Genomic DNA, 13,611 nt, shown 5'->3' on the forward strand with positions numbered 1-13,611 from the left:
AGTGTGTGATTGTGTGTTCACAGTGTGTGTGTGATCTCAGCATCAGTGTGTGATTGTGTGCTCACAGTGTGTGTGTGATCTCAGCATGAGTATGACTGTGTGCTTACAGTGTGTGTGTGATCTCAGCATGAGTGTGTGATTTTGTGTTCAGTGTATGTGTGTGATCTCAGCATAAGTGTGTGATTGTGTGCTCAGTGTATGTGTATGATCTCAGCATAAGTATGTGATTGTGTGCTCGCAGTGTGTGTGTGATTTCAGCATGCGTGTGTGACTGTGTGCTTACAGTGTGTGTGTGATCGCAGCATCAGTGTGAGGTTGTGTGCTTACAGTGTGTGTGTGTGATCTCAGCATCAGTGTGAGACTGTGTGCTCACAGTGTGTGTGTGATCTCAGCATAAGTGTGTGATTGTGTGTTCAGTGTATGTGTGTGATCTCAGCATTAGTGTGTGATTGTGTGTTCACAGTGTGTGTGTGATCTCAGCATGAGGGTGTGATTGTGTGCTCAGTGTATGTGTATGATCTCAGCATAAGTATGTGATTGTGTGTTCACAGTGTGTGTGTGATCTCAGCATGAATGTATGCTATGTGTGTGCATGAGTGTGCTTTGTGTGTATTTGCATGTTTTGCAGGTATGTGTGCTTGTGTGTTCATGAACATATACATGTATGTAAAGGTTGTGTACGTGTGTTATTATGTGTATGCATAAATGTGCACTTGTGTAAACATTCATGCATGCTTGTGTGTGCTTATGGGTACATGAGTGTGTGTGGCATGTATATGAGTGTGCTTGAGTATGTGTCTGTGTGTTCATGAGTGTGTGTTAGTGTGTGCATGAATGTGTTAATGTGTGCATGAATGTGTCTGTGTGTGCGTGAATGTGTTTGTGTGGGCGTGAGTATGTTTCAGTGTGGGTGTGAGTATGTGTTAGTGTGTGCATGAATGTGTGTTTGTGTATGTGTTAGTGTGTGAGTATGTGTTAATGTGTTGCGTGAGTGTTAGTGTGTGTGTGTGAGTATATTAGTGTGTGCGTGAATGTGTTAGTGTGTGTGCATGAATGTGTTGGTGTGTGTGTGAATGTGTTGGTGTGTGCGTGAATGTGTTTGTGTGTGTGTGAATGTGTTTGTGTGTGCGTTAATGTGTGTGTGTGAATGTGTTTGTGTGTGCGTATGTGTTGGTGTGTGTGCGTGAGTATATGTTAGTGTGTGTGCATGAATGTGTTAGTGTGTGCGTGAATGTGTTGGTGTGTGTGTCAATGTGTTGGTGTGGGTGTGTTTGGACCCAGCAGCCACCCTCTAATACTAGACAGCAACATGGCAGGGAGCCAAGAGCCCAAAGGAAGCCTCCAGAAAGCAGCTGTGAGCACATGGGCAGACGCCTTCGGATACAAAAGCTCCCGAGAGTGAGAAACGTGTGCTGCTTCTAATCCTGTAAACAGGTAAAGATTGCATCACGTGAGTAAATAAACTATGAGTAACAACCCACCATCTCATCCACTCTTCCCCACAGGCTGGGAGATGCGGGGGCCAATGTTACACGGTCCCGAGCTTGAGAAACGAGGCATCAAGCAACAAGAGGCTCAGGGACACCCCCCACCCCAAGGTCATCACGCAAGTTGCAGATGGCAGTAACTTTACTCAAAAATGTTTGTCCTCATTATTCTTTGCTGTCGAGCTATAATTATGAAAGTAATGCATATACACGAGTAATAATTTTTACAAAGGGAAATATAAGGGGGCTTCAAAAAGTTCATGGAAATCAAAGATCATGGAATTTTTCCACAAACGGTTTGAAGCCCCCATCCCCGTATGAGTTCTCCCACACACACACACATGCACACACACACATATCCTAGATGCATCCAATATTAACTCTTAGGGGTGTATTCTTCCAACCCTATGGACCGCAAGGTGGGTTTGAATGGTAAGGTTGGTGGTTCAAGCTCACCAGCTGCTCCTCAGAAACCCTATACAGGGTCCCTATGAGACAAAACCCACTCAATAGCACCTACCAACAACAATAATTACATATACAAAAAGGAACCCTGATAGTGCTGTAGGGTAAGCACTGGACTGCTAACCACAAGGTCAGCGGCTCAAACCCAGCTGCCACTCTGTGAGAAAAAGATGAGGCTTTCTGTTCCCATAAAGGTTACAGCCTCAGAAACCTTATACAGGGTCATTTACATAAAAGGGGGCCCTGACGTGCTGTACGGTAAGCACTAGACTGCTAACCACAGCTACCACTCTCAGAAACCCTATACAGGGTCACTATAGGTGGGAATCGATTTGACAACACACAACAACAACACACAGAGAAGCTGAAGTGTGTTATGCGTGCACGGTGCTCTACAACTGCTTTTATTACGGTTCCTCCCCCCACATCATCAAAACCCCCTCATGTCACCAAGAGGCCTACTGCCTTCGTTTATGGATTTTAGCGGCACCATTGATGGCTGTTCCGTACACCAAGGACCACAAGCATTATTTCCAGAATTGTCTTCAGGAAACTACTGCTGTGGCTACTCTCATACATGGACATCTGGGCACTTGTACTAAAAAAATTATAAGCCAGATTCTGAGACTAAAGAGCTCTAGGCCATTGGACAAGTACTCTTCTCATCCGAATACACTGCGCCAAGCTGCGTACCCAAAAACAGTTTCAACGTGACGTCAGTCATAATACTCCTTAGAAGCCAGCGTGGCCAGACTTCATCTCTCATACTTTAGACGTATTATCAGGAGGGACCAGTCCCTGGAGATAGACATCATGCTAGGTAAAGTGGAGGGTCAGCGAGTAAGAGGAAGAGTCTTCAGTGAGATGGATTGGCACAGTGGCAGCTCCAATGGGCTCAATCAAGCACAACAGAGGTTGTGAGGATGGCGCAGGGCCGGCAGCACCTAACAGCCATGACAGTGTACAAACATGGCAAATTTCCAACTCCGGCACAATGAATTTATTTTCAAGTGAATTTTGTTGTTGTTAGGTGCCTAACAATAAAAAAAAATATGTGTGTGTGTGTGTGTGTTACTGTTGTCAAGTGTTGTTTAGTTGGTTCCAACTCATAAAGACCCTGTACAGGGTTTCTAAAGGAGTGGTTGGTGAGTTTGAACTGCCAACCTTGTGATTCAAACTGAACTTGTGGTCCAGGGCTTGATCCAAGAGCACCATGCCAGGACTTCATATACAGGGTCCTGGCATGGCACTGTAGGATAAGCACTGGACTGTGAACTGCAAGGTCACCAGTTCAAATCACCATCAGCTCCTTGGAAACCGTATACAAGGTCCCTATGAGAAAGAACCAACTTGACGGCAGTTAGCAACAACAATATACATACGATACATATACAAGGAGCTCTGGTAGCGTAGTGGTTACGAATCGGGTTGCAAACCTTAAGGTCAGCAGTTCGAAACTACCAGCTGTTCCGCGGGAGAAGGATGAGGCTTTCTACTCCCGTAAAGATTTACACCCTTGGAAACCCTATACAGGGTCGCTATGGGTCGGAACCGACTCGACGGCACTTAACAACAACAATATGAAAACTAAGGAGCTCTGGTAGCGTAGTGGTTATGAATCGGGTTGCAAACCTTAAGGTCAGCAGTTCGAAACTACCAGCTGTTCCGTGGGAGAAGGATGAGGCTTTCTACTCCCGTAAAGATTTACACCCTTGGAAACCCTATACAGGGTCGCTATGGGTCGGAACCGACTCGACGGCACTTAACAACAACAATATGAAAACTAAGGAGCTCTGGTAGCATAGAGGTTATGAATCAGGTTGCAAACCTTAAGGTCAGCAGTTCAAAACTACCAGCTGTTCCACGGGAGAAGGATGAGGCTTTCTGCTCCCGTAAAGATTTACAGCCTCGGAAACCTTGTACAGGGTCACTATCAGTTGGAACCGACTCCACAGCATATAACCACCACCCTGTGAAAACTACACATATATGTATATATATGAAAAGCTAAATATATATCATATTTGGGAAAAAAAAATCATTTCTTTGGGGATTAACCAACTTCTGAAAAATGTTCTCTTCAAACAAATGCAGGTCCCGTTTACTCTAAAAATTGGCACCCCAAAATATAAGAGAAACACTAAAAGGCAGAGCACGTGTGGATTTTAAAAGCCTTGTATATTTCCTAAAGACCATCATTCTCATAACAGATGAACAGGCTGAAAAGACCCCACGCCCATAATGAATATGAACAATGAATCCACAGTGATCACATGTTGAGTGTTTGTAAACTAACTCTCAAGACTGCAGACTGACCCAAGACATGAAAACCTACTTTTCTACCTTCATTTAACAATCCCTGAATCATTAAGCCTTTTGTTTTGTTTTCTTTTCCTTTTCTGCCTCTTATGGACAACTGGTGTTGTGCTGTAGGATGAGCACTGGGTTGCTAAACATAAAGTCAGTGGTTCAAACCCACCATTTGCTCCTTGGAAACCCTATACAGGGTTGCTATGAATTAGAACAGATTCCACACCAACAACAACTAAAATCTCCCCAATACCCAGAGCAGTTCTGACTCATGGAGACTCCATGTGTGTCAGAGTAGAACTGTGTCCCATAGGGTTTTCAGTGGCTGACTTCTGGATAAAGATCACCAGACGTTTCTCCCAAATCTCCAACTTTTCACAATGAGAGCATTTTAACCATTTGTACTACACAGGAGACTCCTAGTTTCAAATAATCCTCTTCAAACTCTAGCATGGTGCTTGTCCCTGCTCCTGCTGTCTAACCGAAAAGGGACTGGGATCCAGAGGACAAGGGTGACTGGGTGCTAGCTTCGATCCTTCAAGTCCTTACAGAAATCAGGAAACTCACATCGTTCCCAGAGGGCTCCAAGACAACAGATGTCTTATAGGAATTTCTTAAGACAAGTTTTACACATAATGTTTCGGGTGTATGCCTGCCTTTTTTCAATAAACATCACCATACTTCTTCACAAGATTGACTAAAGCAGCTTGGTTAAAAATGTCCCCTGAGGCTCTGCACACTTTAAACAAAGCTTAAAATAACCCACTCCAGCAACTGGGTGGATCCAGCTGTTATCAAAACCTCCTCACTCCCTTTATCCATAACCCTGGAGTGGTTCTGGCTCAGAGCAACCCTGGAGGGCTGCCCGGCTGCACAGAGGGTTTCCAAGGCTTTACCAAAACAGACTGCCAAGTCTTTCTCCAGGGAGTGGCTGGTGGGTTTGAACTGCTGATGTTTCAGTTAGCATTTAGGGTTCCACTTTAATCTTTTCATTGTTGTTAAAGTGTCGTTTTGAGTGGTTTCCGACTCATAGCCACCCTGAACAGGGTTCCTGCGTCTTACCTCACGTAAAATGAGTAATGAAAGATGATAAAGGCTGGAAGTATCTATCAAGAAGGGACTGAGATCATGACGAATTACGATTGTCACACTGCAAAGGTAGAAGTTTTCTAACAAAAATGGATGAGCAGTTAATCTTACATTCCAGGAACAGAGGACCCTAGGACGATCAAGGGAGAAGAGCACAAGCAGAATGTGGGATCCTAAGAAGCAGAGAAGCTTCTTAGCAAGACCCAGAGAAGCAGCAACACCAGAGCCTGAGCTAGAGATGAGGACATGGAGAGAGGGAGCAGCTGAGGACTCTAGACTCATGGAAAGAGAGGGACTGAGAGCTGGCAGCCAGGAGGCAGGCTTGCAGAATGTGTCCTTTGATTGTTTAAATTATTATATATTCCTGAGTGTTTTTGTGAACATCCCCAAAAAACAACCCAGAGGGAATAGAAGCAAATACTGTTGAATGATGATACACAGAGGAGATTGTAATCATTGCAATGAAATGATGAGTGTAAGACCTATGTTCTCCCATGTAAACTATCACTCAATTCACAATCAAAACTTAGAAGTCAATAAAGGAACTGAGCCCACTGGGGTAGGAAGGTGGCTTCAAGAGCTCCCTAAAGTTCACTGGTACTCACTGAACACATTCCCCACGTCTACACCTTGAGGACAGAGATTTGAAAGGGGGAGCGGGCTGCAGTTCTGGAAGGTTCTTTTGGGTTCTCTTTACTGAGCAGCGTTGGCTCAGGCGTACAATTCTCACTCACCTTCTGAGACTCAGCGAATATGCAGCATGAGCTGCCCCTCCCATCTGTCGCAGAGGCTTGTGGGCTGTTTAATACAGGACTGGTTTCAGCAGAGCTTCTAAGACAGACTAGGAAGAAAGACCTGGCAATGTACTTCTGAAAATCAGCCTGCGAAAATCCTGTGGATCCAAACGGTCCCATGGCCTGGGGTGGGATGGCATTCTGTTCCATTGTGCGTTGTCATCATGAGTTGGGGATCAACTCATGGCAGCTGACACCAGTGTGCCACCAAACCTGCCCTTCCTAAGATCAGGACTACAGCCGCTCATGCCATCTGAACACCAGGTAGCAGAACTCACACTCAGTTCTTCTGTCCTCAGCAAGACTCAGCTCCAGTCATTGCATCCTTCCAAGAGAGAGGCGCTGGGTGTTATGGCATTTCCCTCTCGTCCTCCTCCTTCCTCCCACCCACAGCTCACTCTGCGTCCCCTTGCCTTTGAGGCCACAAGCAGATTCGTTCTCCAGCTAGGACCAGCAGAGGCCCAGGTGGCTGTAGTCTCATTCTTGGCTGCTGCAGCAAACTCCTCCTGACCCATTGGGATCCAAGTCTATGCAGGTGTCCATGTGGATGACACTCCCAAGCTGACCAGCTCTCCTCAAACCGCTTCTGCCTTCAAACAGCTCACAAGGCACTGACTGCTCCTAACGTCTGTCAACTATCCTCTGTTACGCTATTAGCAATACTGGTCATCTGATGGTCAGCCAAACCCATGGTCGGACAACAAATGGGTTTCCTCTTGGAAAATTGCCACAACAGATCTACAAATTCTTTGTCACGGGGCTCCCTTTACGTGTTTTATTCGATATGTGAAGTACAATCAGTATTACCTGTTTTATAAATTGAACTGTCTCCCAAAAATATTTCTTATAAACCCTAACCCTGTGGTTAAACACTCACTGCTAACCAAGAGGTAGTTGGTTCAAACTCATCAGTCACTCTGTGGGAGAGAGATGTGGCCGTCTGCTTTTGTAAAGATTGTTGTTGTTGTTGTTGTTGTTAAGTGCCGTCCAGTCGGTTCCGACCCATAGCGACCCTGTACAGGGTTTCCGAGGGTGTAAATCCTTACGGGAGTAGAAAGCCTCATCTTTCTCCCGCGGAGCGGCTGGTAGTTTCGAACCGCTGACCTTAAGGTTCGCAGCCCGATTCGTAACCACTACGCTACCACAGCGTTGGAAACCCTGTGGGGCAGGCAGTTCTATTTTTGCTTATAGGGTTGGTATTAAGGCAAAGGGCCTACCTGTCATATAGACTCCATTTGGAAATAGGGTTTCTTTGTTGTGTTAATGAAGTCATATCAATGTAGGGTGTGTCTTAAACCAATCACTTCTGAGACATAAAAACAGCAGATTAGACAGAAGTAAGACAGCAGAAATAGAGGAGACTGATGACGTCACATGGGGATATCCAAGAAGCTTAAGGAAAACACTAGAGCGGTGGAGACAAGAATGGTCCCTTAGAATGGACAGCGACAGCCTCCCCTAGAACCGACACCCTGAATTCAGACTTGCAGCCTCCTAACTGTGTGGCGCTGTAGGAAAAGCACAGGACTACGAATCACAAGGTCGGCAGTTCTTGGAAACCCCATACAGGGTCGCTATGCGTTGGAACCGACTCACAACAACAACAACTGTGAGAAAAGGAGCCTTACTGGCTCAGGGCTGAGTGCTCAGCTCCTGTAAAGATGAGTCTCGAAAACTTCCAGAGCAGTTCTCCTCTGTCCTACAGGGTCTCTGAGAGTCGGAATCAACTCAATAGTGCAAAGAGCAGCTATAATGAAAGTGTGAGAAATGAACTTAGCTTGGCTAAAGTCCTGGTGTGGCCCTGTGGGTTAATGCGCCGGACTTCAAGGTCCATCTGAACTGCAGAGCCAGAAGTTCAAGCTCACCTGCCACTCTTCATAAACCCTACACAGGGTTGTTATGAGTTGGAACCAACTCCATGGCCTTTAATAACAACAACAAAGCCACCCATAGTATTATAGCAGTATGAAGAACTTCAGACCATCTGAGACGTAGCCAGCCAGCCGGCACACCCGTCCTCTCTATCTCTCCATTCGGTAAATGTTACAAAGTGCTTCCCAAGGGCTTTATTTGATTCTCAGGAGAACCCTGGAGTGCTCTCACAGCCTGTGTAGCCAAAGAAAACAGGATTTCAAGGCATTTCAAAGGGATCCATCAGAGGGTCCTGGATGGAGTGGGAGAAAAATATGGAATAAAACTCAAAATCATTTAAAAAAAAAAGACTAGGTTTACTGGTCAGAGGAGATTGGAGGAACCCTTGAGACTGTGGCCCTTGGTCCCCCTTCAGGACTGGGACCGAACTCACCCCCAACACTCAACTGTCAGCCAAGCAATAGATGGGTCTACATGGGAGACACTAGAGCTATGCACACCTTCGAATCATCAACCATCTGAGATCAAAAGATCAGCACTGAACCAAAGACCAAGTTCAGAAGGGTCAGGAAGACAGGATTGGAAACCTAAAACACAGGGAGGAAGAGGGACGCGGGCAGTCAACGAGACGTAACACAATGCGCAGGAATTGTTGAATGGAAAATCTGTTCTGTAAACCTTCACCCGATTCACAATAAAAAGCCAAAAATAATGATAAAGGGAGTTTAGGGCTAAAAATAGAGATTCGAACGAAGAGGAGAAATAAAAGGAGATGCTCAGCCCATGCAGAGGAACTGATGTTGTTGTCAGATACCATGGAGTCGGTTCCAACTCACAGCAATCCTGTGCCCAACAGCACGAAACACTGCCCGGTCCTGTGCCATCTCACAAGTGATGAAATGTTTGGGCCCATTGTTTCTAGAGAGTTAGAAATCCACCCAGAAAGGAGTGAATGCATTCTTGTGATGTTTGGTAACATTTCGCTCTTAAAATCCTTAAGGAGTTAGAATTGAGGGGCGCTCAAAGAGCCTGACCCCCTGAGAAAGATGTGACAGTGGAAATGGGAGAGACCCCGATGGCTTGAAAACGAAGCTTTGTACTTTTGCTCGCTGCCATCAAGTTGAATGGGACTTACAGCAATTCTACATAGGGCTTCCAAGACGGTGCATTTTCACAGAAGCAGACACCTCATTTTTCTCCTGCAGAGCCACTGGTGGGTTTGAACCACTGACCCTGGACTTAGCAACCCAATCCCTAACCCGCAGTGTCACCAGAGCTCCTTAAACTTTGTATTTAGAATGTGTTTTCTTCTTTTCATTTTACAGAGTACTTCTCTGTATCTCTAAAAGGAAATTAAAATCATCTCTAGGGATTTTTTGGGTTTTTTTAGATAAATTCACATAAGTCACATTAACTTTAAAAACAGGTAAAAAGCATCTTCTAACATACTCACTAGAACTGTGGTGTGGTGCTGTAGGATAAGCACTGGACTGCTAACCCAAAGGTTGGTGGTTCAAACCCACCAGCTGTTCCTTGGAAACCTTAAAAAGGGTCACTATGAGCCAGACCAGACTCGATGACTCTTAGCAACAATGTACTTACTCATGCAACTCAAAAATCCCATCAAACATGTGAACACTAGATATTGTATTAGGCAGAAACCTGTCAAAGAAGGAAAACGCAAATATTTTCCACTAAAACGGACGATAGAAACATGGTCAGTAAGCACCCTATTGAAGGCAAAAGACTTGCAAGATCAACCAGGGAAAACCAGGCAGTCCCATCAAATTCCAGCTCTCCCAGGTTTCACCGTAATAGGCCAAGATCCACTGTGTTATTCAAAACCAGGGAAATGAATACAGCAAACAGAACTTCTCACAAAGCCTTATACTGAAAACAGGCCATTAAAAAAGGGAATTAAGCAAAGGAAAAATATTTCATGGTAACCAAATAGCCCACGACGTAGGAAAGCTCTCTTTACATATATATACATATAAAAAAGTCAGCTAAAACCTGTTGATGAATTGAGTATTAGGAAATCATCATTTGGAACCAGAAACCCTGTAGAGGGTCACAGTGAGTTGGAACCAACTCAGCAGCACTTAACAACAAAATGAAATCATCGAGGAGCATAGTGACTCAGTAAGATAAGCACTGGATAGCGAATTACAAGGTCCACAGTTCGAATCCACCAACCACTCTTCAGGAGAAAGATGAGGCTTTCCACTCCCATAAAGGTTTGGAAACCCTATGCAGGGCTGCTATGAGTCAGAACCATATGAAATCATTCGCTCAGGGCAAAGATTGCTGAATGGGGATAAAGACTGATGTTGTTGTTGTTGTTGTTAAGTGCCGTCGAGTCGATTCCGACCCATAGCAACTCTTTATAGGGTTTCCAAGGAGCAGCTGGTGAGCTTGAACTACCAATCATAAGGAACAGAATATACACATGATGCCAAACTTCACCCCACAGAATACTCACTGGTCCCAAGGGGGAAATGATGGAAAATACAGGCAGTTACCTTAACTCTGTTATCCTAGAAACATGAACAACCAGGAATTATATGATGCAAGGGGGAAGCTGGTGGGGTAGTGGGCTATACATTGGGCTATTAACCATAAGGTCAGAAGCTCGACTCTACCAGCTGCTCTGAGGAAGAAAGATGAGGCTTTCTGCTCCCTTAAAGATTTAAGGAGAAATCCAGAAGAAATCAGAAAACCTACTCAGGGTCACTATAAGTTGGAACTGACTCAACATCACACACCACCACCAACAGGATTGTTGTTGTTGTTGTTAAGTGCCGTCGAGTCGGGTCCGACCCATAGCGACCCTGTACAGGGTTTCCGAGGGTGTAAATCCTTACGGGAGTAGAAAGCCTCATCTTTCTCCCGCGGAGCAGCTGGTAGTTTCGAACCGCTGACCTTAAGGTTTGCAGCCCGATTCGTAACCACTACGCTACCAGATACAACTCACAAAAGCTAAGTGTTCAGCTGATAATCGAAAGGTTGGCGAGTAGACCTCACCAGCTGCTCTGTGGGAGAAAGATGTGGCTATTTGCTTCTGTAAAGTTGGCAGCTGTAGAAACCCTCTCTGCCCTACAGGGTCACTAAAAGTCAGAAGTGATTTGATAGCAACGGCTTTTATCTCCTAAAAAAAAGTAATAAAACTCCACTCTGAAATGTAACAAGATGTGTTTATCAGAGTAGATCCGCTTCAGGAAGAGATGGAAGCATCCTTATGGTAAAGAGGAAACAATACAACCAGAATTTGCCCACGTCACCAACACAACTACGGCTTCAAAAACATTCTGACCCACACGGAATGTTCTACTGACTACGTTTCTCGCTCCCTAGAAAAGCTGGCTCAGGAAGGGGTGTGGAAGTGGCCCCAGCTCTCTGCAGGCTTGTTCATCTCCATCCTTCCATGGGAATCTTAGTCTTGTTCGACAAGAATCAAAGACCATTATAACCTCTCATTAACTCCGTGATAGAAGTCAGCTCCCATCAATGGGGCGTCAGGGAGACATTCAAGTCCTGTATCCCAACATCTTAGTCTGCTGGAGTACCCCAGCCCTATTTCTACCAGTTGCTTTGGGTTTGGGGGTTCTTTAAATCTTTTTCCATCCATCAAGCTCTGTGAATTACAATGGACAAAGAAAAAACAATAAGAAATAGAAAAATATTCCTATAAAGGAGGGGCTGGGGAAGAAGGGGAGAAGCTTTGTGCCAGAAAATTGTTTGGTTTCACTTTTAACGATGTGCCCCACTCCTTGAAACATCTGCAAAAGAGATTTCACTTCCAGAGACGCAGGATGCGCGTGTGGGTCTGACTATGGTTATTGTGAGCCACGGTGTCCACTCTGACCTGTAGGGACCATACAGAGCAAAGTGGAGTCCTGGTGTGGCACTGTAGAATCAGCAGTTCAAAACCACCAGCCACTCCTTGGAAACTATGAGTTTGAGTCGGTACTGACTCGATGGCACTTCACAACAACAACGCAAGACAGAGCAGAACTGTCCCATAAGGTTTCCAAGGCTGCGTGCAATCTTTACGGAAGCACACTGCCACACGGCTCTCCTGTGGAGCAGCTGGTGGGTTGGAATCGCCAATCTTTTGGTTAGCAGCCAAGGGCTTAAGCTTTGGGTACCCCACGGATTCCTGGGGTCTTTCTGACTGCATCAACAAGACTGGAATCATGGTGTTTTTTCCCCACTGGAAATTCAGAGACCCCCTGAAGGCAAGGATTCCTCTTGCAGAAATCGTGTAAGTGTTGCAGAATGTGGGAAGGAGGCAATCGGGTTGTGAGGATACACACAAAGGTCCTACTATAGACCTGGGAGAGAGGAGAGACAGGGCAACACCCAGAGTCTGAGAACCCAGGTTGCAATAAAAGACTGCAGAGGCCCTGGAAGATGGGAAGTAAGGGTGAAATCTGAAAGGGGACGTGGGGAGAAGTGTTGTCCAATGCCAAGAGTCATCATCGGAGAGCTGGAGAATCTCATTTAAGATCATTTACAGATACCCTCTCTCTGCACCCCGGAGTCAGGGCTATGAAACAGCTACAAAATGATCTACCACCACCCCCCACCTCCAAATCAAATGAAACACTAAATAATTTCCAGTGGCTAATAGAGTCCTGGTGTGGTAATGTAAGATAGCACTGGACTGCTAACCACAAGGTCAGCTGTTCAAACTCACCAGCCACTCCTCCGAAGGCCAACACAGGGACCACTGGATGGCACTTAATGATCCAATGGTATTAAAATCGTCAGGGATCACTCTTGCCAATTATGTCAGGGACCAACGTGTGTGTTTGTGTGTGTGTTGTTGTTGTTGTTGTTGTTTTACTGAGACAATCCTAGTGTTAAACTTGGCAGAACCAAGATTTAGGGGGAAAGAAGATGATTGCAAAGTAGGCCTAAATGAAGGATGTTGGAAGTCTATGTAAGAAGTCCTCCGTATGGGAGGGTGGGAAGTGATACTGTTTGTTGGAAGGCACATTTAAAATCCAGCGCTACTCTGGAATAGAAAGGGATGGGGAGAAAGCTATCAATACCAAAAATAATAGTAATAATAAAGCAGGTGCGGGTAGTTGGAGAGGAGGGAAGAATTCAGGGGGGTGCGGGTTCCGGATGCCCAGCGGGGCTCCAAGAACGGTGGGGGACCCTGAGGACTCCTGGTGGGGTCTCCGGGTGCGTCAAGAGCGTGGCAGCGGTGGGCTGCTGGAGGGGGAGGACCGCCCCAACAGGACTAGCAGGCAGGCGGGGGCCTGAGAGAGGAGAAGAGTGGGTGGCGGCGGCGCGGTCACTCACCCCGTTGGCCGCGGCCATTTGTACCACGATCTCGGTGGCCGTACGGCTGAAGTACCTGCCGTCGCTGCCCACCACCATAGTGCAGCCCTGGCGGTCGCGCAGGTCGATGGACGACAGGACGCTCTGGATGAAGTTGGGCAGGTAGTTGCGCTGGCCCTCGAAGAGCCCGGTGGGCCGCCGCAGCCCCCCGCCGCCCGTCGGCCGCTGGTCCTCGTAGGGCGCCGTGGGCACCGTCAGCACCGGGATGGGGCTCCCCTCCATAGCGCCTCCAGACCCGGGCT

The 13,611-nt window shown here is 46.2% G+C and overlaps 1 protein-coding gene across 1 annotated transcript in view; it reads right to left on the reverse strand.

The window, feature by feature from the left end:
- Positions 1-13,603, reverse strand: part of PGM5 (phosphoglucomutase 5) — a 210,713-nt gene extending 197,110 nt beyond the window's left edge. Inside the window, exon 1 of the mRNA XM_006863728.1 lies at positions 13,331-13,603. Coding sequence (XP_006863790.1) covers positions 13,331-13,591 — 261 coding nt within the window. The 5' untranslated portion in view covers positions 13,592-13,603. The remainder of the gene's footprint in view (positions 1-13,330) is intronic.
- Between the last annotated feature and the right edge of the window lie 8 nt (positions 13,604-13,611).

Source organism: Chrysochloris asiatica, unplaced genomic scaffold (genome assembly GCF_000296735.1).
Source record: "Chrysochloris asiatica unplaced genomic scaffold, ChrAsi1.0 scaffold00056, whole genome shotgun sequence".
Lineage (NCBI taxonomy): Eukaryota > Metazoa > Chordata > Mammalia > Afrosoricida > Chrysochloridae > Chrysochloris > Chrysochloris asiatica.